Source organism: Emys orbicularis, chromosome 2, assembly GCF_028017835.1.
Source record: "Emys orbicularis isolate rEmyOrb1 chromosome 2, rEmyOrb1.hap1, whole genome shotgun sequence".
In the NCBI taxonomy this organism is placed as follows: Eukaryota; Metazoa; Chordata; order Testudines; family Emydidae; genus Emys; species Emys orbicularis.
This window is the reverse complement of record NC_088684.1, coordinates 268,049,232-268,074,695: the sequence shown is the minus strand read 5'-3', so window position 1 is coordinate 268,074,695 and position 25,464 is coordinate 268,049,232. Positions and strand designations below refer to the sequence as shown.

Below are 25,464 nucleotides of genomic sequence, written 5' to 3'. Positions count from 1 at the left end.
AATCAACCCTTCTAGATACAGCTCAAGGAACAATGGCATATTTTAGTTATTCATATTTATATTGACATAACTCCCATTTCAAAAAAACTAAGTTCACAGTTAACCAAGAGGGATGGGGGTGAAGAGACAGAGACTTACCCTCAGCAGCTGGCATTTCTGGACTCAGAGTGGACCTAGTAAAAATCAGCAAATAAAAAAAAAGTCAGCTGGAAAGAAAATCTAGAAACACAAAACTTCCACTCAAATTGTCAGATGGGACACCAAATGTCTTATGAATGAGGAAAATCATGGATGCTGTCCAAGTTTCAATAATTTTCATTTAGGACAACCTCTAACGAAGCAGAAAGGCGAGCAATTCCAGCCAAATTTAAATCTAGTAAAGAAAGATTATTTCAAGTACAACTCAGAGAAGATCATAGTTTAAGATTTTCTGCCAGTTCCTCTAACCCAACATTGAGTTTTGGTTTATTTTTTTAAAAAGACCTAACTTTACACAGACACACAAATCATGTATTATTACCGAGAACCAATCACATAGCCGCACTTCAGTGTTTTACAACAATTCATTACCTATTCCTATAACTAGATACCTAGAGAAAGTCCTATTTTTTAAAGAAACGAAACTGTCAGGTGTCAGAAAAACTACATTTCTCATCTTAAAATGAAGACTTGACTATTTTTACTTTTATAGTGAAACAAAACCCTTTGTACAATGGTTTTGCTAACATTACTGTGAGAAAATTCTCTTCTTAAACTCATTCATATTTACCGGGACCAGAACACTACATACAGTCTCGCACATGCCTACCTATCAGTTTCCTTTCGCTCTGCTGAAGTGATTGGTTGAGTTCTAAATCTCTCAGAAGTTTTCCTACTTTCACCAGGAGAAAAATAGCGCCTTGGCCTTCGTGACACTCTTTCAGGTTCAGTATTGGCAGATAAATCAGTACCTGATGTTGACATCTCAAATCGAGATTCACTTTTAATCATATGATAGAAAGTGCAAAGAAAAGAGAATAGAAGAGAAAAGTAAAGCACAGATATAGGCATCCCATCAAAACAATCCACTAAAGATCACTCTGCATGCTCCTACAGTAACATGCACAGAAGTATAGCAAACATTCCAGCTACCCAACATCATAACTTGCAGTAGCAAGCAGAAGCATAAGAGCAGATTCAGGCTGACTCAGCCTCCAGTACACACTGGTGAGAGCTAAGCTGTGTGGTTTAATGCAGAACACTACTGATGTTGAGTTTGTCATTTTGCCAAGGGCGTGCAAGTGTCACACGAAAATATTTCTGAAATGTCACCTACAGTTCAGTTTTCTTGTGGACATTGATAGTTTCCAGAAAGGCATTACGGAGTTGAGCAACAGAGACTTTTGTGTCAACCATGCCAATCTCACCATTGGGCACATTTACTTCAGCACTCTGGAACGCCATCTCCTTTCTCGTAACAGTTTCCTTACTTTTTAAAGCCTCTGGCTTAGGAGAACCAGTATAATCAGACATTGAGCGAGTCAGGAGTTTATGCTTCATCGTAGACACTTCCTGAGCTTGACCTTTCGCCTTAGCAGAATGTGATACGGATCCACTTTGTACGTACATAACTGTCTCACTCCTTTCAGTGTTCTCACGAGTCTTAAACTGGGGTTCAGGCACCTGGTGCTTAGTGCACTCTAGCTCTTTCTGAAGCTCTGATGAGTTAGCCTTTGGCTTGCTTATAAGAGATGAGGGAACAGTAGCCTTGTCAAATTCACTTGCTCTAAAATGGTCTTCATTGCTCTTCCCTTGCCTGAGAACCTCAGATGGCAAAACTGGTTTTCTGTTTTTCAAAAGCTGTTCTGTCCCCAAAGGAAATTCGTCAGGCTTTGAGCCATAATTCTGAAGTATGTTACTTTTTTCCTTTTCCAGTGCAGTGGCTGGTGGGGATTTTGTCATGATGCCGGCATTGTCTGATGTTAAGAGGCTGCTAATTGAGATATTTTCTGGGTCTTCTGTTGCCATCAGTTTGGCAGTATGAGCAACACCAGCAGGCTGAATATATCCATGTATCGGTTGGCGGACTGAACTGAGTGTCTGGCTGGCAACCCTATCAAAGGAAGAAGTTTCTGACTGAAGAGGCATGTAATCAACTGGCACTGGATGAGATTTTTTCTGAGATACAGGGTCTGTGACAAGTTCAGGGCTTCCATGAGCACTTTCCTCTTTCACCAGTTTCTCTCTAACTTTTACTCTTTAAGAAAGAAAAAGGATTAAAGCTGTGACCAGCAATAACTAGTTTTGGGAAAAACATATATCAATTGTGGGACCAGAGAGCAACATCATATAGTAAAACAAAATAAAAAGATAAGCATCTAAGTATTTTAAGGATATACTTTGAAACAACCTCCCCATCTTAAAATCTTGGCATTAACACCAGCCTTAAGGACATTTTAAATTATTTACAGGCACCTAATACACGTGTGACCTTTCAGAAAGATAACTGAGCAAGGAATCACATTTAAAGCAGGTTCCTAGTAATCACAATTCCACTCCTTTGTAGAACATAATACATTTTCATATTTTTCAAAACAGAGAATTAGGAGTTGCTTTCTAAAAAAATATAGTTTTTTGAAGAGTGTCTTTAGTGTGAAATTCCGACCTCCTTTTGCTATATGTACTGTTAAGCTGCCAACATACTGATCCTTGCTCACTTTGAAACAAATTAGTCAAATATCTTGGTATCTTCTCCATATCCCTTCCCCCCCCCAAAAAAAGTTGCAGAAGAATATGTTGCATAGACAAGTCAAAATCTCCATGCAAACCTCAGAAATGGGAGCATTTCAAATGTTGCACACAACTTTATCTTTCTTGATAAATGAAACCAAATAATGTTAAGGAGCCTCTCTAAAAATGAAAAACATGTCGGTAGAAAATGGAAGCCCAGCATGGTTGTCACTCTTTGTGGGCTTGCACAAAAACTTGCATTGTATGAACATTTAGGAAATGTTTCACCACATCCCAATATGCTAAATTTCTGAGAATGTACTGAAACTTATCCCACCTTGGTTTATTTTCTAGCAATTCTGTTCAACCATTACGATGTACATGCACAAATACAAGCCATATTCTGCCTCTGGATGCCTGCTGCTGGCTCCCACTGACATCAACAGGAGCTAAGCATAACAAGCACCTGAGGGCAGCATTTGTCCTACACGTAACCACATAATTGTAACACATCTCTAGCATAATTTTTAGAGCCACAAAAAGTGCACAGTCAGGGAGACAGTTGAATAACATTTTAAAATGTCATAAAAAATTAAAATCGAAAGCTATTTCCCCACACCCACCATGCAACTAGTAATCAGTAAGGTGGTTTTTTGCCCTAAGGTTGGGAAAAGCTCATATACAGTACCAAGCTAACTATTTAGTGGCAATTAACAGATATTCCAACCCTCAAGTAAGTGCAATTCAAGGCTTGCTACCAACAGACTTTTCCTACTTGCAGAATTTATTTTACATAAAAACAAGATTTTAAAAAAATAAACTAATGCTTTTGAGCACTAGTATAATCCACTATATTCCCAACTACCTGACACATCACCCTTTCCATCTGCTTAATATTTTCTCTCTCTTATGAGGATTGGTCCATTTTAAAATGAAGGACCTCACAGTGACTTACTTCAAAACACGAATAAGAGTGCTCATTCTCAAAGCTTAAAAAAAAGCTTTTCAGGGTATTATGCACCCACCAATTACCCAGAACAGTCACTGATGAGGTTTTCAGAGTCAGATAATTAGTTCAATCAACAGTCTGAAATGCAATGAAGAGTTCTCCCCGGAATGCATGCTTCCAGTTGTGGACTCTTTTGATGTTCTGTCAAACTGGAGAGTAGCAGCTATTTGTAGCTCTGAATTTGGTTGTTTTGTCTTCCCAGTGACTTAATTCTTACTCCTCCTCCCCCACTCCATCCTTAAAAAATAAAACGATCAAGTCTTATTTTTAGGCACATCCTGCATTCAGGGCATAAAGCATTTTGTAATACAAAAATCTGTTGGCTTGCAGAGTGCAGGGGGGGGGGGGGGATGGTTAAGAACAGGCTGGAGATAAGATAAGAAGTTAGCCAAAGACCAATATCATAATAGCTGTGAAGAAAACATTAGGGGCATGTCTAGTTCTCCATGAAAACATCAATTAGTTATAAGTGACAAAAAGCAGATGCTCCAGAAACAAGTTTCCACAGCAGTTTATTGAACAGAAATAGTATTTTCCGATTCACTGCTGTTAAAGGATATAAAAGACAAATGTTAAATGAGGGCAGGGGAAAGGAGAAGGAGAGGGAAGTCAGTAACAATAGGTATAATCCGATTATTAGCCACACAGCTACATTCTAGGATACCTGGAGGGCCAGCTGATAAGTGAAGGTGTGTCCCCTTCTGAATCTTTCTGAAGAAACCATTCAGGTTTTGCTTTCCCTGTACTACTATAGAAAACAGAATTTCAGATAACTTTCTGGTAAGACAATACATGCACACTCAGTCCCTCCCCGCCTTAATCTTAAAACGGTTTTCAAATTTCTCAATTATAAGGTCTTGGTTTCTGAAGTACTGGCACTGCACACTTCTAACTTTAACAAATTTGCATGATAATTTATCAAATAACCACCTTCACATACAAAAGAATACATAAGAACAGCCATGCTGGTCAGACCAAAGGTCCAGCTAGCCCAGTATTCTATCTTCTGACAGTGGCCAATGCCAGGTGTTTCAGAGGGAATGAACCGAACAGGTAATCGCCAAGTGATCCATCCCCTCTGAAAACACACAGCACCCTAAACATTTTGCCAAGACATTTAACTAACCATGCCCAAATTGTCAGGAACCTGGACATCCACATCTAAATCATCGTTAGGAAGCTACATAGAAAGTAATTTTATTTTACTTCCCGGTTTGACATTTTATATAAGTTACATGGACAGAAGCACTATATTGCACACAGGATTACGGTTAGACTATTCCTTTTATTTGCAATCTAAAGAGCTAAAGTCTACCAAAAGATCTTTAGCCCCAAATAAACAGATGACACAAGTTTAATGACGCTAGGAGAATGTATTACCATAGCTTACATGAAATTCTTGCATAAAGAGAATGAACATCAGAAACCCCCCTCCTCTGAGAGCAATATGCCGGGTTTCAGGAATTCAGATCCAGTAACCCCCAGCACACTGAGTGGGGAGTATGCGGTCTTTTAGGATAAAGTGGGAAGCGTTAAAATACGCTAAATGAGCAAAGAAACACATTCTTGGCCTGATACTTTTTGCATCAGACTCCAAAATGGAAACAATATATGAGTGCCTACTGAAATTTGAAAGCACTGAAGGCTACAAAAGCCCTTCATGAAACAACTGATATACCATTGCACTCTTTCACAGATGCATTCAATATCTGTAATATCCACAACAAAGAGTCCCACCTCCATAGAAGATCATATACATTTTTAGACAATGATGAAGTTTACGTACAAAATGCAATGTAAAGGTATAATGGACCAAATTCTGCTCAGTTACACTTGTGTAAATCTGGAGTAGCTCTTTATAATTTAGTAGAGTTACTCTGGATTTACATACTGCTTTAAGAGCTGAATTTGGCAAAAGGATCTTTATTAAACTGAAAAGAATTTAGAGTAAGCCTTAAACTCATTAAAAACTCTCTTATTCTGCCTTCCTATTAGGGTCAGATAAAAGATCCCAGGGAAATCATATATAGGTACTGTAAATAAATCTGCCTATTTATAATGTTCAGTCTGAAACCTCAACCATAATTACGACTTTTTCCACATCTCTCATTTGAAATCTACCCCTTACTGTTAAAACAATTTTTGTTTTTCATCTTACTAAGATCACCAAAGAGTTTTTCACACAAAAGGGTGGGAAAAGCCTTTCAAAGCACTCCATGGGGCGTTGACCCAGCAGAGATTTGGTTGCTTTGAAACAACGAAACTTCCTCTTAGCTCGTTAGTATGTATTCTGGCATTTATCACAATAGGCCTGAGCAATAAGCATTTGTGTTCAATCTCCTGTCCTTTGAAAAGAGCAGTCAAACGTAGGTAAACCATGTTAAAAATGTGAGGTTAATCTGACACTTTATTTATTTTTTTTAAATGCAGACTATCAAAGAATATCTTTGTGGGGGTTTTGCCTTCTCAATGATGGAAATAGAATTCATAATCAAACCTTCTTAACACAGGAAGTCACAAGCTGTATTTGTTTTTAAATTTTAAATCAGCTGAACACAAAAGTTAAAAGAATCTAACACTGACATTTTAAACTCTGATTTTCAAAGCTCTACACCAGGCAAGCTGATTTTTAGTCATACCTTGCATAATCAAACTTGATGGAGAATACAACATTGCAACATTAGTAGAACAGACTGCATGAGACAACAGCTCATTTAGCCTCCTGAAACAACTAGAAGTATTTCTGAAAAATAGTTCTGATTTCTTTAAAGCCTATTATGATGAACTGGAAGACATTCACATTAGTTTTCTGAATATTGTGTGCGTTAGGCCACGTCTAAGGTGTAACAGTACAGTTGCGCCGCTGCAATACAGGTGCTGGAACTAGCGGTGTTGGGAGTGCTGCCGCACCCTCTGGCTTGAAGTGATTTCCATCATATACAAGGTTTAGAGTTTGGTTCAATGGCTCTCAGCACCCCCACTATACAAATTGTTCCAGCACTCAGGCGCTGCAGCCTGTGTGGTGAAGATGCCCTATGCCGAAGGGCTCCCGTTGGGATTAAAAAACCACGTCCGCGAGCAGCAGAAGCGATGTCGGCGGAATAAGCTCTCCCACCAACATAGCGCCACGCATATCTGTGCTTATGTCAGCGTAACTTATGTAGTTCGGGGGGAGAGGGAGGTGGAATACTCACCCCCGAGCAACGTAAGTTTTGCGGACATAGGCTGTAGTGTAGACGTAGCCTTAGTGTTCCTGTTCAATTTTGTATTGCTGCCTATTTAAACTCAAAGAATTAAGTCAGACCAGAGTAGGGGGAAACCCACAGGAAACAAAACAATGACAAGATAAGACAGCCTCAGGTAAATACAGATAATTTGCTTTTTAGGGGGTTTTCTACTCTCAAACGGTCACAAAGATCTTTATACTGTTTTACCAGGAACACAGCCTGGTCTTCCCACCATCCTACAGTGGTGGAAAAGTCCAAATAACATGTTCTGGAGCTGGAATGTGGTAAAAAACATGGAAGAGAGGGTTATTCTAAAAGTGTCTCCTCATGGCTATATGTACTCGGGGTGTTTGCTGTGGTTTATTACAGGGGAGAACAAGAACCTCAAATTGAAGTGGACAGGTTCTTGGCTTTGAAGAGTAACAGTCTAATCTCTGTGCCTTTTTTAAGGCTAGAATTTGGTCCACTCCTTTAGCTTCAGGGATTTATAAACCAGAGAAGGAAGAGTCGTGGGGGCTCACACTTTAATTGTTCCTATTAGTAATAGGATTAGTCAGGAGTGATTTATCTTTAGATTAACTGAATAAAGCTTGAGATAGAAGTGTGCAGTGCTGGGCTGAGACCTTCTGTTGGACTAGGCTCCCTGAAACATTTCAGTAGAACGGAATAGCTGGTCAAAAGCCTGCAGTGCAGTTATTTGCATATATAATAACGCAGTCTCAGTCTTGTCTACTTTCTACTGATAGCTCCCTTAGATGAGCACTTTTCCTCTCAGACTTTTGCTTAAGTGGAGTGTCCAAAGACAGCTGTATGCAGGTGCATAAAGGAAGCTGTCTTAAAAATTGAGTTTTCAAGGCTTTAAAATATTAGAAGTACAGGCAGTCCTCGGACTTGCAACACAATTGGTTCCTGAAAATTGCATCGGAAGTCGAAACGTTACAACTCAGAACCACAGTCTACTCCACTGCGGGACTGAGCATCGTAAAGTCGAAACCAATTGTCATAAGATGAATCAGGGTGTCAATTCAGAAATATCGTAAGTGCCGTTCATTGTAAGTTGAACGTCGTAAAGTCAAGGACTGCCTGTACTATCATCAGTCCTGTCCTATGTGAAACAGAAAGGGGAAATAAGCAAAATTGCACAAGTTTACTGAATATGGATAATGGATAGCTGGCTGCATCCATCTACTGGCAGGAAAAGGAAAACCCCAAAAGAGACATTCGTACTACAGGTATTAGCCTTTCACTTGGAGGGGATAGGGGAGACTTTCCTTACACTACTTGAAAGGTGTATAAATACCATGAAACGAGGAATTTAGGAATAATTTAAAGACTTTCGGGAGTTTTACTTCTCTCATTTTAATTTAATAAAATAATTAAGAAAATACGATATACTAAATCAAAGTAACTTGATTTTAATAATCTTTTCCCATCGCTGGTTAAATTTACATAATCCTCACAAATCGTTTCACTTATATTAGTTCTTGTAAATTATTCTGAAATAGTCAAGATTACCTAGCACAGCTAAATCTTACTGACAACAGCTTACTGTCCATTTTTTAGATGGTACACTGTCAAACTACTGTTACAGGATGTCTCCATTTCATCTTGTTTCTTTACAGCCTGCGATACATTCACTTACATTAACCTTCAGGGAGCCAAACAACTAAAGCTGCATATTTTTAGGAGAAGAAGTTGTTCGAAGATGAAGTATTTAGAGAATTACTAGTCAGACTTTGTTTTCATTTGCTACAATAAAGCATTTGATGGCTCTCAGACCTCAAAGTAACATCAGCACTCTTATGCTGCTGCTCTCAAATGAAGACTGGGAAATCAGTTTGAATCTCCGATCCACCAGATATCAGACTTCGAGTCATCAGAGTATGTGAAAACTTATCACTTATGTGGGGAGGACACAGTGGAAAAGTTTACATCTCAAGTGTTCTGGAACTCAACATATGCAGGATCTCGTAAAAGAATATTTATATGATGTATGGGACTACCAACAGAATCAGAATTTGCTTAAATCCCATGGCCCTAATTTTTTACAATGGTCAGACAATTCTTTTCAACCTACCCAACGTACATTTTAGCTTAAGACTTTCATTTGCAGGCTATGGAAACAGGCTACTTCTATTTAATATTGGTAAAACACTACATAGAGAGAAAAATAATAATATAGAAAATTTGCTTTTACTAAAAAAAAGATACTGAATTTGAAGTAAATACACTTAAATTGAAAGTGTTTTCTAGATCAAACAGTAAATGCACATTTTCAAAATGCAGCAAATGTAGTACTGTAACCATCCCCCATTCTTAATTTCTCCAGAAATCTCTTTAAAAAGGATAGTTTCTTTTCATAAAAGGACCTTCTTTTTACAGTAGCTTAAATCTAATAAACACTCAGCAAATACACAATGGACTTGTAAAACCTTATTGCATGCAAGCATAGTAATCCAGTTTTACAAGATATGACAATGAGTATCTAAATATCAAAAAACAGAACTCAGTTCAAGGCACACAAGACATTAGCACTAGTGGAGAATTTGTTTATTCAGGTACATCATCTTTAAGTCTTGTCTGTATTGTAGAGATTTTTATAAAGGTCAAAGGATACCAATATAGAAAAAGCATACTTACCCATGTCTGGTGTCACTATACAAGGGCTGGTCATTGTGTGAATGACTTGGTGAAACTGGCTGCTTTGGTGAGGAAAGGGATACCCTGCAAGTTTGCTTTGGTGACACTGGCACTTCCTTAAAGGAGGATTCTTGTTCAGAATACGAAAAGGATGCAGAACCATCCACTTCTGATGACAAGTCCTGAGCCTGTCCAGGAGCACTAACGTCCTGTGCTCTTTTATTCTCCAAGTTTGAAAGCTCCTCTCTATCTGGAATGCTGTCTTTTTCATGGAAGGAATATTCCTTTGATTCAGAAGCAGTAGTCCATGACTCCTTATTCTCAGACATGGAGGAGTACAGGGAACTATACTCCTTGCTTTCATCCTCCTGCTTGTCGCTCTTTACTTCTTTTTTTTCCCCAGCATCAGGATCTTTTCTTGCCCTGGTATATCTGGATAAATATTCAGAATCTCCCTCAGATTCTAAAGGCAATCCATATTTTTCTGCTAGCTGGCGTCTCCTCTCTGCCTTGTACCTAGCTATTCTTTCTGCTTTTGACTCAAGTCCCTGGGTATCCATGGCTCCTGTGCTATATGTAGGCTCTGAATGTGCTCCTGTAGGTTCTGCTCGATACCTGGATGACCTAGGTTGTTTTTCTACAGAAGAATCTGAAGTTTCCTCTTCTTCATTTGATCTTCCTACAAAAAGTATGTATGTAGAATACATAAGAGGGATTAGTGACTTGTCCTGAATTCACACTTTATTAAAAATATTATTCAAATCTCTTTGGAGCATCACACCTGCCATTCAGTAAGCAGGCTTCAACCGTATATAGTGTGACTTTTTAGTTATTATAGGTTTTTGCAATTCAAATGAACTAGCAAAACTGTTTATGGATACTCCCATGAACTACTCCGAAATAACCCTCTACTACTTGACTGACATCTCCAAAACACATACAAATGAACAAGAAACGTGCAGTAAATGCTCCTGAATATTGAGTATGTATTTCACCTTCAAAAGGAAGTTAGAATTCTTATAATAACCTACAGGTTTTAAAAATAAAACCAGTGTCTCTTTCTAAAATGGTGGAAGAACAGAGATACTGTACAAAAATCAATCAAAGCCAGACAGAAAACTGAAAAGCAATTTAAAAGTACCGTATATGCTCGATCATAAGCCGGTTCGTTTATAAGGCGACCCTCCCCCCCAAGATGGATAAGTAAAAATGGAAAAATTTTTTATAACTCATTCATAAGCCGACCCTATAATTCAGGGGTCAGCAAACTTTGGCTCCTGGGCCATCAGGATAAGCTGCTGGGGGGGCCGAGATGGTTTGTTTACCTCGAGCGTCTGCAGGCACGGAGGTAAACCTAAGTAAACAAAGTGTCCCAGCGCGCCAGCTGCTTACCCTGATGGGCCGGGACAGCAACTGGTGGGGAAATTTTTTGGGCGGGGGAGAGCTGGGAGTCAGGGGAGTAACCTCTGTGACCACCCCCCTAGCCCGGGACACCCACACTCTCCCCATCCCATCCCTTCCCACCTTATCTGGGGAGGGCCAGGGGAGGATGTCTCTGACCTGGTTGGAGCTGCTCCGGCAGGCTGGGCAGTGCAGCCGCAGCCTGCTCCAGCAGGCCAGACCGAGCAGCGCGGCCGCAGCATGTTCCAGTCGGCTGGGCTGGGCGGCATGGCCGCAGCGTGCTCCAGTGGGCCGGGTGGCGCGGCCACAGCCTGCTCTGGGGGGCGGGGCCGAGTGGCACGGCTGCAGCTTGCCAGCCCCAGAGCTGCAGCTGCTTCAGAGGCTGGGGGGAGAGCAGCGTGGCCAGAAGCGGAGAGACTCTGACCCCGCCTCTTCCCTTCTGGCTCTGCTGCTTCTCCTTGCTCCCTCTGTTGGGGGGAGGGGCTGTGTCCCACCTCTCCCTCTCTATACCCGTTCATAAGCCGACCCCCTTCTCTGGTGCTTCCCTTTTTTACTAAAAAAATTTGGCTTATGAAAGAGTATATACGGTATCTTGCGACAGCGTTCTCTCTGAAAGTAAACCATTACGTGTGAGAACTGTGTATCTGCTACTGCAAGGCCGATAACATAGCAAGCATGAAGTACTTCAGCAATGTCCGTTTGAGATATATATATGTAAATGTATTTCTTACCGAAGTGGGGACTATATGGGTCTGTTGCACGCATATATCTTGGTGTATCTTCTTCTAGTAAACGGTGGGTAACTAATCCAGGACAATTTTGTAGGAGGATGGGCTGTGTATCATTTTCAATTCCCTCTAAACGTCTGGCGATCCTCTCTTTCCTGCAAAAGATGGAAGAAAATGTGTAAATGTTATCTAAAGATTTGGAGATAGTTTCTAGAGGAGGTCACAAAATAAGTCTATTACTAAATTATTTGTATTTACAGCAGTTAGACAAAAGGCTGTTTTACCTTTTCATTTCCAAAATATTTTGCTTGTTTGGTTCAAAGAGTTTTCTTAATTCTGAAACTAAAAAGAAAAAAAAGAAAAGATGCAGTGTATCTTTTATACATTAGGAATTCTCAGGCATCACAGCAGGATGTCTATATGCTTCTGTTTTAAGCAAGAAGGGATGGTCTAGAAAAGTAGGTTTTCACATAACCAGTCACATATAGGTAAACATTTCCTATTTGGGTTCCTTGCTTACTAACCTCCTTAAAACACATTTTGCAAATACTGTAGTAAATACAAGGGAGTCCTCTAAAAATTTATCTAGACTAGAGTTAAAACATGGTATTTTAGGAACATGTTAAAATACAATTTACCCTGTCAACATGTTTTAAAACACTAGTGTAAACACATTAGTTGGTTGAGGTTAATCCTGGTAGGTAGTTTAGGTGACATCACAATCAGTTAATATATTAATACAGGTTGGTCTGTCTACACTTGTATTTTTACTATTAGCTAAATGTGTTGGCTAATAAGTTTTTAAAAACACACCAAGTTAACCCCTTTAATCCTAGTCTAGACAAGCCCTAAGAATCCTGATGACTTGTGGCCAAAGACCACATAGTACTTTTCACCAACTGTTCCCAGAGTTAACCCCAGAACCCTGATTATTTTCCTACTTTGTTAGTTACAGTCTGCTTAAATAATTTCCCCCTGTAGTTTTAATTGTATAAATATTTACTTCTTATCCTAAACTGTTCAATAGTGTTACCTGCTGTTAGACAACTATCACATTTCATCTCCTGTCATTTCACTAGCATTTCAGTGATGAGTGAAGTAATCCCTACATATACAGTGTCAGTTGACATTGGTAAACCTCTTTGAACAAAAAGATGCTATATAAATAAATATGGCACAATTTCTTTTCACCAGGCAACAAACTCCATGTATGTGACCACAGGGGCTGGGGAGTGAGAAGCTAGAAGCCGGATTTCCTTGCAATAGTATACGACTAAAAGCTGAGTCACTATGCAGACCTTTGATTGGGTTTTAATATAGAAGGGTTTGACCGTGCCTCTGATATTTAAAACACTTGCTGCTTCTTTATGTAAAGTTTAGGTTTTTGTTTTACATGAAACTGGTAATTTACTTCTTTTCACATGACTTCAGTTTAGGTGCTGCAACTATATTCCATAAATATACAGACTGACGTATTGTAGAAACGTGGTCTGGTTAGTAATACAGCAGTGTCAACCCAGGGTCTTGCCCACAGCAAGTATGATCAACAAATCAGCATAAAAATAAACATTCAGTTTATGGAAGGTCAAGATTAACCATATTTTAAAATATTTACTTCCCAGAATAAAGGCTGGCATTCAACCAAGAGCTCAATTTTATTGCAGCATTAAGTCCCTGAAGAGGTTTTAGAACATACCACTAGTATTTAGTAACATGAATGCACATTTGGACTTAACTTGCATGGCACAATATGGGTGATGAACATACCTATCAGCATACCTGAAATATCTCTGCAAGTGAAAGGCAACTGTATTAAAGCATTCCACCACCTCTTGCCCCTTTATCCTTTATTCTCAGCTCATTTAGACAGGGATTGAAAATTAAAGCGGGCCAAAATGAAACTTGCTCTATTTAGTCCTGAACCAGTGGGGAAGGCCTGACATCTTGTGAACTGCTAGAACAGGAAGAGAATGTTCTACACCGCTGCAAAGGTAAGCTTACCAGATTTCTAGCTTTAGTCCTTGTAGCTTAGGCGGCACATAAGAACAGGCATTACAATATGCACCATTCAAATTGCACGGAGCTTCTTCTCCCTCACTTCCTTCCTTTCCACTGGATTTTCTCAACCAGTTTTTTGGTCAACCGCTAGTGCAAGAAACCAGATGCCTTTCCACCCCCTGTAAATTTGGAAATGTCGCTCTCAAGGGGAACAAGATGTGAATTTATGATCCTAGTGGTGCATGAGTTATCAGTGGTTGCTAAAATGGTGTGGAAGACTGTTGCACAGGAACTTCCAGAACATGGTCCAAGCACTTGTTCTGTAGTGTTCAGATTGACCTTGACATATATCACAGCTATACATAAAACGATATGTTGCAGTTGTGTGTCTTTTGCGCTTTTCAGGGTTTATGCTGATAGTTTTTTGGTGTGCAGGTTTGTTTTTTGTTTTAAACAGAAGACTCTCGTGTGATGCTATCAATATAACAGATTGTCAAATGGTAGATTGTAATTTGTGATAGCATCACAGAGAGAAGTTGTATGATTCAACTGTAACTCATGGAAACAAGCAACTTCAAAATAAAAAGGAGATCCCTGGAAAATGGAAAAGTCAGTTGCTAGATTCCCATTCCACCATTAAAAATCATTCTTGTGGTTTGCCACAGCATGCATATTCTTCAAAAGGAAAAACAGTTTACTAAGATCAGGTGGATTTCCCCAGTTATCTCCAATATTAGCCTCCCTGGTAAAATTCAATATGAAGAGTGCAGAGTTTAAATATTGGTCCAGAGTAATCTAATCAGACCAGGATCAAAGCACATATGCAGGGCACTCCAGGCAATTTGTACAAGAAGGCACCTGTTTGAAGGACAGATCTCTCAACCCTCAGTGCTCTTAATAGAACTTCCCTCAAGCACCAAAATTCACTTTAAAATTAAACTAAAATGGATGAAATGTAATGCATATGGAATACTGTACTATTAACTAACAAAATACTGTAACTTTATCGACAGTATATCCTGGATATCTCTAGTCAGGATGATCGGATACCAACTAGTGTAAAAATGTTACAGCAGTAATAGTGTGGGATTCAATCCCATCAATTTTTTAAAAAAAGAAAAATATATTAATCACGGTGTACTAGACTGATCACAAAGTCTTAGATTGGTCGCAGGATTTCTGTATGAAAGCATGAGTAGGACTAACACTTATCAGTGTACACTATCTTCAATCTTGGTTTAAATATTGGACTTTGGAACAGTCTCATGGGCAGCCATGTGTAGTTTGCTTCAAAAAAAAATTTAGTTTATTTTCAGAGAGCGGCAGGGAGTGTTAGGGGAACATGTCGACATGTTGAACCTTTAAATATTCTACAGAAATAGCTTTGTATAATAGGCAATGTGGGTTGCAACGTAAGTGGCATGTGTTAACTTTCCTCTTCTGTGGCCATAAAGAAATGGATAGTGTTTAAACACCGGATCATGAGGTTCAATAAAGACAACATGCAAAATCAACTTTTTTTTTTTCAACTGTATTGTAGTAGTGCCTAAGAGTCCGGGTCCTGGATCAGGGTCCCATTGTTCTAGGTGCTGTACAAAACACAAGCAGCGTACAATCTAAGTAGATGACAAGAGACAACAGGTGGATACTGACAGAGAAAGCAAATAGAAACAATGACACAATAATCAGCATGAGAGGCAGTGGTCTCAACATACCAGCTGATTATCAATTGTCAAGTTTTCTGTAGGCATCACAGCTTAAGTTACATGGACTATGAAAGGATGAACCCTAGCAAAGTTGAATTCTTTTGTTTTCGATCACTGCATGTTAAACACAAGGCCACGACAGCTGGATAACGAGTGTGGAAGTTTTATGGGCTGTCTTCTCTCAAAGTTAGCATGGAGAAAAATTGATTATTTTTAAAAAGCCTTTTTTTAAAATCTGACTTTATTTAAATTAAATTCAGGTTTATTTTTATGTAAAATTATTTTTTAATTTTAAAATTAAATTTAAAATTATGACAACCTATATTAATACCTAAATTTACTAAAGCTATTAAATTGTTTAAAAATATTAAGCAGTACATGTGTGTTCCCAAGTTTTAAAGGAAGTCAAATCACTGAAAATGGCATGAAGATAGGTAGCTGGAATCAGAGTTTGCTTAAGTGCTAAACCTGCTTTTGACAGCAGTAGCCTCTTCTGCAGCTGCAGAGAGAAATTTTTTCCATTTCAGTTTATTCATCTAGTTCAGTTCAATGACTAGTTCATTCAATGTTTAGAAAATGATAGGAGTTGAAAAAGCAGAAACGCTTTTTCCCCCCTCTTCCAAACTATGAATAAAAATTAGGCTCAAGAAGATGAGATCTACTAGATCTAAAATCCTGAAGGACCAGAAACAATCAGTTCAATTCACTAATTACAGAGAATACTTCCTTTTTTAAAAAAATAAATCAGTTTTAAATGCAAAACATGTTAGATAAAATTTCTGATGAACTTTTTTCTCCTTCATCAGCACATTTAAGAGAGTTTAAATAAAACTAATAAAATTTAAAATACTGGTTTTGTTCAATGTTTAATTGAATTTGAATTTCCAGCCAAAGAGAGCTTTATACAAATCACAAATACAAAATTAATCTAGTAAATAAAAACTAATCATTCAACATTTTCTATCATAAAAATTGAAAAATTAAGAATCTAAATAGATGCAAGTTATATATATGCTTAAATAAATGTGTATAGATACAATGTATCTTCCTTGTCAGTAAAATAAAGCACCAAAATTTACTGTAAAGACTATATTAAGTTGCAAATCAATGTGTTTTAATTGCGCTCAACCCTTGAAAAAAAAATCCATCTTTCTTTGGGAAAATAACTAAGTAGCACCAAACTGATTATTTAAATTAAGGTTTCCTGCTTGCTGATTTAAGTCATAGTTAAAATCAGTGATTTTAATTAATCCACTCCTCACCTACACCCACATTATTTTGTTTTTTTTTAAAGCATTCATTTAGTATTTGTTGCTCAGGTATGTAGAACAACATCTGAATAGCACTTTCCCAAAAAAGATTTCAGATTACGCACGCACTCATACTCTCTATTTGGGAAATATTTAAAAATAGGCAGGTAGTCTGCTACTGCAGGGTTTTGTTATTTGCTGGATAAAATGTTGAAGCTCATACATTTTTCTTCTAAAGATGCTGGTTGGCTCTTGCAACCTTATCCAATTGGGTTTCTCTTTTTACTATGGTCTCCAATTCTATGTGCACTGATGCCAAGGCCCTGCCTGTTCACTAATGTGTTGTTCTGTGACCAAACAGAATTACACCGTTGCACATAGTCACACACATGGCAGGTTTGGGGGTAATATTGCTTTCAACTAATTAGTAACTCAGTAGTGGTGGGGAACTTATCCCTGCATGACTCAAAAATGTGCAACACTTGGGAAAGGGGGAAAAAGAGAAACATCTGTAAAGTGTAAAATGTTTAATTTACATTGAAACTTCCATACTTTGTTTTGGCATAAAGTACATAAATAGTTACTGGTGGTCTGTGTTGTAGCTAAGTGAGACAGCCATTATGCCCTCAGCAACAGCTCAAGCCTTTGACATTAGAACCTATTTTAGAATCTTGGTTAGGACAATAAATGGGTTATTCTCTATTGAAGACTCTCAGAAGTTATCTTCGTTTTGATAGCTATCAATCTTCCAAGCAGGATTTACCCTGTGATACCAAACTGACCATTTCAGCAGATGCAGTACTCATCTTCCAAGGCAGCTACATGTCATTCAAGGACAAAAGATAACAGGCCAAATAAAAAATAAAATAAAAAAAATTAATTCTTATTGGATGCTTTTCGAAAAATCCTGAAAAATTCAGGAAGGAACAAGCTTCCTGCTAAGGTAGCAGCACCTTCATGTTTTGGCTATAAATCTCTTAGATATGAGAGAGGATCCAATCATGTAAGATTTAAAGTCATATGACATTTTTACAGCTCTGTTTTAAGAGCAAAAATAATTAAACCTTTCACAATTCCCTCAGAGGATGAGCATATGGACTTGGTTGGTCAGACTGGTAGAGCAAAATTCACCTGCCAGAGCATCACTCCTCATTTACAGTTAATAGATGTCATAATATAATCCTAAAATCAGGCATTAAACCTCTTTGTTTTGAGGAAAATCCAATAAACTAATAAATGTTTTTGGTTTTATGGTGCTCTACAGGCCAAATTATACCAGACATAACTAGGAAACTCCATCATCTTCAGATAATGCCATCAAGGACATGTGCTGGCCCACTTATGGATAACAGGGTTGCACAGGTGTCACAGAGCCTAATTCCTACTGAAAACCTTTTAATTACAGGTAGTATAAAAGATTCCAGACTTGACTCTTAGAGTGTCAAATGAGTTTGCTGAGCTGGCAGTTAGAAACCTCCCCTCCCCCCATCTTTTCATTTGAAAATTGAACAAATCTGATATTGAAAAGTCAGTATTACCTAGAGCTAGACTGTCCAAAAAGACACTTAGTACTAAGTACACGTCTACCCCGATAGAACGCGACCTGATATAACACAAATTCGGATATAACGCGGTAAAGCAGTGCTCCGGGGGGCGGAGCTGCGCACTCCGGCGGATCAAAGCAAGTTCGATATAACGTGGTTTCACCTATAATGCGGTAAGATTTTTTGGCTCCCGAGGACAGCGTTATATCGGGGTAGAGGTGTAGTTCCTATGTAAATTAAAAAGAGCTGGTGGTAGCTGAGCCCTATTGAAAACCTAGTGCATAGCGAGAATGGAACCTCAATGCCATTGTTACTTCATAACTTTTTAGGATAAAATGACATTTAAACTACACATTTATGATCAGAAGAGTTTCTTGGGCTGGAGGGTTCAATCCGTTTAAGTACAAGGCAGTTGCTGACAGGGTGTTTTTAATAAAGGCCTTTTCACTCCAAACTTGTTTCCCTTCTTGGTCAGCCAGAGCCCAATCCACTAAGCTTCCAAGCATGTTGTCAAGCCCATTTTTTTCCTCCTTGGAGAGTAAAGATTAAGGTACAGTATATGAAGAGGCTGAGGGGGTATTGATTGCTACAGCTCAGTAGTATTATGGATAGCTTATATTCTATATTTGAGGAATACCTTTTTCTATTGTGTTACTCAATTATTGCAAAAAGTGCCCAGTTCAATGAATGTGTACTTTTTTCCCACATCAAAAAATGCATATTGATTTTACATCACAAAGGTGATTACAGAAAGAGTGCAGGATCAGCCACATTATTTGACAATGACATGCTGGGAAACAGTGTTCCGTTCTAAAATGTATTGCCACCAACTGTATGCATGGAGGAACACAGGCATCATCATGATGCAACAAACCAGTCTACCATGCTATCTTGTCTCACCATGGCAAGTGCTGTTATCTTTAGAAAGAGGAATGAATGCGGCGTACCAACATCCTGAGCCCTGCAATATTATGCTTTGGAGTGTGGGTGACTTCCTGATTCCTGCTACATACTATTATTCTCAAGTCACTGGTTTACTTAATGAAGTTAGCCCTTGAACAGAAAAGGGCTATTTGTGAACAGACAGACATTTCCATTTATCTGGATTTTTCCTAGTTTCTTCCCCAGTAAAATGTGTTAGGGTCACAAGTCACATGGCATTTTTATGGCTCCCTAATTGATTAAGTAACTTGTGATCAGGATTTAAGAAGCTAGTGGTGTTTTAAATCTCTTAGGTAGAATGGCTAAAGGAGCAGGAAATGTAACCATTTCCCTTGCTAGAAAGCACAGGCGTTGCCAGAGGCAACATTCCTAGGGTAATTAGGCTTAGATGGCATTTATTGGCTAGTTGCAAAGTTTGGGGTTACTTTTTTTCTCATCACATTCAAATAATTGCTTGGGTGGTTCTAGGCACAAAGATTGCCATCACATGCTTATCTGGATTGTTTAATTGCATGAGATAGGGACTTGGGGAACACTGTCTCACTCCTGCCCGCCCCCATAGGATCTCATCTGAAGTAAGATGTACTGGGCCCTGTGCAGATATTCTAGCACATAAGCTTAAAATTCATTGAGTATTTATACAAGGAAACTCGCGACCTGGATATTTGCTAAAGATGAACAGAAAAAGGCTGCAAACACAACCAAAGGAAGTTCTTTTGTAAATTTAAGCAAGTTCTTTTCCTGTACTAAGTATTCATCTAGCTCTACTAATTTCTTTTGGAAGTTTTGAATTTCAGCTTCTGTCTGACCTTTTTGAAGTTAGGTAAACAAAATTGAACTCCACAGGCAACGATTTAACAAATGACACATATAAAATTGCATCTAATTTCTATATCATTCTCCTCCCTTATTAATACAGCCACAGGGAGGTGAAAACTAATTTACAAGCCCTGTGTGCCTATTATTAGTTTCAACTGTGCCTTGCATTTGTCTATATTAAGTTTTGTTACCCAATGTGCATACACACACACCTTTTTTACCTACCTTTCGGAAGCACTGCTAAAAGATTAGCATCAATGTCCTTTGTGCTATTAGCAAGTTCTTCTTTATCCTCAAATGAAAATTCTTTCTGAAAACTGAAAACAATATCTGGTTTACTGAGCTGTGAACACTTCAGCTACAGATCAAATTAAGCCAAGGTATATAGAGATTTACTTCATGATACCTTAACATACAGACACAAAGAAGCGTATTTGCCATGATTTCAGGAGACACAGAAACAAGGCCAGACTCCCATTAATGGGACAATTAATGGAAGCAGTACAGTAAACAAAATCAATGTAAGTACTACAATAGGTTTAACGTAATATAAGTAGTACACCTCTGAAAGAGTAAAGAAACTGAAACCAAAGCCAGGCTTTGGCAAGTGTACAGTGCTCACTTTATATGATTATTTTTTATTACAAATATTTACACTGTAAAAATGATAAACAAAGGAAATAGTATTTTTCAATTCACCTCATACAAGTACTGTAGTGCAATCTCTTTACTGTGAAAGTGCAACTTACAAATGTAGATTTTTTTTAAAAACACAAATGCACTCAAAAACAAAACAAAGTAAAAATTTAGAGCCAACAAGTCCACTCAGTCCTACTTCTCGTTCAGCCAATCGCTAAGACAAACAAGTTTGTTTACATTTATGGGAGATAATGCTGAGCACTTCTTATTTACAATGTCACCTGAAAGTGAGAACAGGCATTCGCATGGGACTTTTGTAGCCGGCATTGCAAGGTATCTACATGCCAGATATGCTAAACATTTGTATGCCCCTTCATGCTTCAGCCACTATTCCAGAGGACATGCTTCCATGCAGACGACGCTCGTTAAAAAAATAATGTGTTAATTAAATTTGTGACTGAACTCCTTGGGGAAGAATTGTATGTCTCCGGCTCTATTTTACCTGCATTCTGCCATATATTTCATGTTGTAGTCGTCTCGGATGATGACTCACCACATGTTCATTTTAAGAACACTTTCGCTGCAGATTTGACAAAATGCAAAGAAGGTACCAATGTGAGATTTCTAAAGATAGCTACAGCACTCAACCCAAGGTTTAAGAATCTGAAGTGCCTTCCAAAATCTGGAGCATGCTTTCAGAAGTCTTAAAAGTGCAATACTCCAATGCGGAAACTACAGAACCTGAACCACCAAAAAAGAAAATCGACCTTCTGCTGGTGGCATCTGACTCAGATGATGAAAATGAACATGCATCAGTCCACACTGCTTTGGATAGTTATGGAGCAGAACCCATCATCAGCATGGATGTATATCCTCTGGAATGGTGGTTGAAGCATGAAGGGACACATGAATCTTTAGTGCATCTGGCATTAGGGTGACCAGACAGCAAGTGTGAAAAATCGAGACGGGGTGGGGGGGTAATAGGCACCTATATAAGAAAAAGCCCCGAATTTCAGGAGATATTGGGATATCTGGTCATCCTATCTGGCATGTAAATACCTTGCGACGCTGGCTATAACGGTGCCATGTGAACACCTGTTCTCACTTTCAGGTGACATTGTGAACAAAAAGTGGGCAGCATTATCTCCTGCAAATGTAAACAAACTTGTTTGTCTGAGCGATTGGCTGACCAAGAAGTAGGACTGAGTGGACTTATAGGCTCTAAAGTTTTGTATTGTTTTATTTTTGAATGCAGGTTTTTTTGGTACATAATTCTACATTTGTAAGTTCAACTTTCATGATAAAGAGACTGCACTACAGTACTTGTATTAGGTGAATTGAAAAATACTATTTCTTTTGTTTTTTATAGTGCAAATATTTGTAATCAGAAATAAATATAAAGTGAGCACTGTATACTTTGTATACTGTGTTGTAATTGATATCAATATATTTGAAAATGTTGAAAACATCCAAAAATATCTAAATAAATGGTATTCTATTATTTATTCTATTATTTAACTGCAATTAATCACAATTACATTTTTTTAATCGCACGATTAATCAAGATTAATTTTTTTTAATTGCTTGACAGCCTTAATTTATATATGAAACAGTCTTGGTAAAACCATTCCTTATAAATAACTTTGTATGAAATGTTAACATTAATGTGGCAGGTTATATTTATCTTTTCGGGACTATATGACACATTCTAAACAGAACACCCTTAGTACAATTAATATGACATTTATGAGATACACACGCATACATCTATAGATCTAAAATGGCTTTTAGAACACAGGCCATCCAGCATCTTTTCTTGTTTAAAAAAATTTAAAAAGGCTCGACTGTCCACTTACGTGAGAAAAATATTTCTTGAAATACAGATGTTTAGCATTATTTGACATTTTTATGTAAAATACAGGTGTTATACCATCTAGACATCTTCAGTTGGCACTGAGATCCCTTATGTTAAGTTAGGAAGGTCTAGTGAGAGAATCAGGGTATGTCTACACTAGAAACGCTACAGCAGCACAGCTGTAACATAGGCACTTACTTCAGTGATGGAGGGGTTTCTTCCATCACTGTACTAACTCCACCTCTCTGAGAAGTGGCAGCTGGGTCGACAGAAGATCTTGCGGTGTCTACACTGTGGTTTAGATTGGCTTAATTACATTGCACATGGCCAAAATTCATAAAGGTAAATAAACTCAAAATTAGTTATTTAAAAAATCTGTTTACTTAAACTAATCTTTGGGTGTCAGCCCGACTCATCACTTTTGAATCCCTAGGTCAGTGATTCTCAACCAGGAGTACACGTACCCCTGGGGGTGCACAGAGTCTTCCAGGGGGTACATCAACTCATCTAGGTATTAGCCTAGTTTTAGAACAGGTTATATAAAAACACTAGCAAAGTCAGTACAAACTAAAATTTCATATAGACAATGACTTGTTTATACTGCTCTACACTGTATACCATATACAGAAATGTAAGTACAATATTTATATTCCAATTGATTTATTTTATAATCATATGGCAAAAATGAGAAAATAAGCAATATTTCAGAAATAGTGTGCTGTGACACTTTTGTATTTTTACATCTGATTTTGTAAGCAAGTAGTTGTTAAGTAAGGTGTAACTTGGGGTACACAAGACAAATCAGACTCCTGAAAGGGATATAGTAGTCTAGAAAGGTTGAGAGCCACGGCCATAGGGCTAGTAGTATCATTGACAACATTGATTATGCTGCCATAGTGCATGTGAAATAAGATAATACTTTGAGTTTAGTTCAATATAGACTCCTGACACAGGAAAGCATTAAAGCACATTTCAATTGAGCATGTGCTTACATCCCCCTTTGACTCAATGGGCGAAGCCCTTGCCTATACTGGACACTATATCTTCTGTGGGTTTTCTGCTTTTCCTCAACCCCGTCTCAAGTTCTGAAGTTTTTTGTTGTTGTTTTAAAGATCTTCTACATAGGACCATGTGTGCTGTAAACTGATGTGGCAGCATGCCAGTTAGGTAGCTTCAACTCACATAAAGAATTTTGAGGCAGGTTTAGTAGTAAGTTGCCGAGGGAGCTCTGGGAACATGTGTCCCTTATTCATCATGCTGCCATCTGACTAGTTCAAAAACATTTACTTAATCAAATCAATGCCCCGTACTGCTTTACCCAGACAGCACGTCTATACCAATAGTAAAAGGCAAAAAGGAAGATATTGCTCTTTAAAAACAATACAATTTATCCAAAGAATGTGGCATAAAGAAATACAGTAGTCCTGAAAAAGTAGAGATGCATTTACGATTTATCACTACGTGAGGGACCTCTTACTGAAATCTGTGGGGGGATTTTTGGTTGGCTCTTTCCCAATTCCAGGAGAAAGGAAAATGGCCAAAGAGGACTCGGGATCCTGAAATTGACAGTCCCCAGGGCTAATGGGGGAGGCCAGCACTCCAAACCAATAGGATCAGCACGGGGCGGGGGGGAGGTCAATGAGGGAGTCAAGAGCCCTCGGCCTTCCTCAGCGTGAGCTGGGGCTGCCAGGGCAGAATGATAGATAGATAAGATAAGATAGGGCTCAGAACACAGCTGGGGAGAGAGCAGCAGCAGATTGGAGAGAGAGAGAGCTGGGGCAGGTCTCCTGCTCATGCAGCAGAGTCATGAGCGCTGGTTTAGGAAGAGATGGAGGGCATCAAGTGCCAGAGGGGGATGTGGCCTGACAGGAGGGCAGAACGGGTTCTGTCACAGAGCCCAATCCTGGGGCAGTGCCACACCAGCAGCGTCACAGCAGTGCATCCAGGTCCAGGAAGCCTTTGCCGGACTCGTAAATTTGTTGTTACTGTAAAATTTATTGCATGTTAGAGACTGCTTGACCCTTACCCAAGCCATCTCCTCACAGTGCTTCCAGGGTGTTCTTTAATGGCCAAAGAAACAGCTTGGTGTAAATAAACTGTATATGTGTTTAAGTGAATGGCAGTGATTACGGGTTCAAAGGGTAACAAGGGAGTTAGGAGTATCCTGGAGTGGGGGCACCCTCATCCCCACGCAGAGTTTAGGGTTGCCAACAGTCCCTTATTTCTTCATCTCCGTACAGCAAAATTGGGAGTTGCTGAGTGCTGCAAAAACAGCAAGAAATCGTCCTAGGGAATGTAGGTGAGTACTGGTTATTAATTCTTAACAATAATATCGGGAGGTGGGGTGAGGGTGCTAAGAAAACAGTCCCTTATTTTTGAAATACGTTGGCAATCCTTGCCCATAGAGAGACTGAGGTAAACGTGAAGGAACCCCTGAGCTCAGTCCTCTCTGCATAGTGTGAGTCCTGCTCATGCACGGCTGGGAGGGAAAGTCGAGGTGGGCAGGTACCGGATGAAGTGAGTCGGGGAGGGACTGAGATCCTTTTGTTGCTTGGTTCAGCTGGGGAACTGCATACATACAGAAATTCCCCTACTACAGTGGGACAAATCCCCCCCTTATAACAACATTAAATACAAATGTTTATTTGCAAGCTCAATTGAACTCAAAGTAGTGAGATCATGGTAACTAAGAACTATGGTTTCAGTACTACAGGTCATGAGAGGCAAAGGTTTTAATAAGATGCTAACAACTCATTTATTTCTCACTGATTTTCTCTTTTTGTAGATGGGGAAAATATTTACAGATTCCCTTCTTTGCTCCATTAGTTATTTTCTGCTGGAAGAGCTGTTGCAGCCCCAACGTTAGCTGCTTCTGTTGGGTCAGATAATCTGTGGTCTCTTGATTTATACGTAATCTAGTATTTAAAAGACATCTTTAAATTCCCTCCCCCTACTCCCACATTCTAGCAATATTCATTCCCCATTCCAAAAGCTTAA

The 25,464-nt window shown here is 38.7% G+C and overlaps 1 protein-coding gene and 1 long non-coding RNA gene across 2 annotated transcripts in view; both read right to left on the bottom strand.

The window, feature by feature from the left end:
• SVIL (supervillin) overlaps window positions 1–20,232 on the bottom strand; it is an 84,404-nt gene extending 64,172 nt beyond the window's left edge. The window contains exons 1-8 of the mRNA XM_065400142.1: window positions 20,199–20,232; window positions 11,999–12,056; window positions 11,718–11,869; window positions 9,586–10,264; window positions 4,383–4,463; window positions 1,316–2,236; window positions 809–979; window positions 139–173 (exon numbers count right to left, since the gene is read on the bottom strand). Coding sequence (XP_065256214.1) covers window positions 139–173; window positions 809–979; window positions 1,316–2,236; window positions 4,383–4,463; window positions 9,586–10,264; window positions 11,718–11,869; window positions 11,999–12,006 — 2,047 coding nt within the window. The 5' untranslated portion in view covers window positions 12,007–12,056; window positions 20,199–20,232. The remainder of the gene's footprint in view (window positions 1–138; window positions 174–808; window positions 980–1,315; window positions 2,237–4,382; window positions 4,464–9,585; window positions 10,265–11,717; window positions 11,870–11,998; window positions 12,057–20,198) is intronic.
• Window positions 20,233–20,277: 45 nt separating this feature from the next.
• LOC135873958 (uncharacterized) overlaps window positions 20,278–25,464 on the bottom strand; it is a 74,059-nt gene continuing 68,872 nt past the window's right edge. Inside the window, exon 3 of the long non-coding RNA XR_010561136.1 lies at window positions 20,278–20,290. This is a non-coding gene — a long non-coding RNA (uncharacterized LOC135873958). The remainder of the gene's footprint in view (window positions 20,291–25,464) is intronic.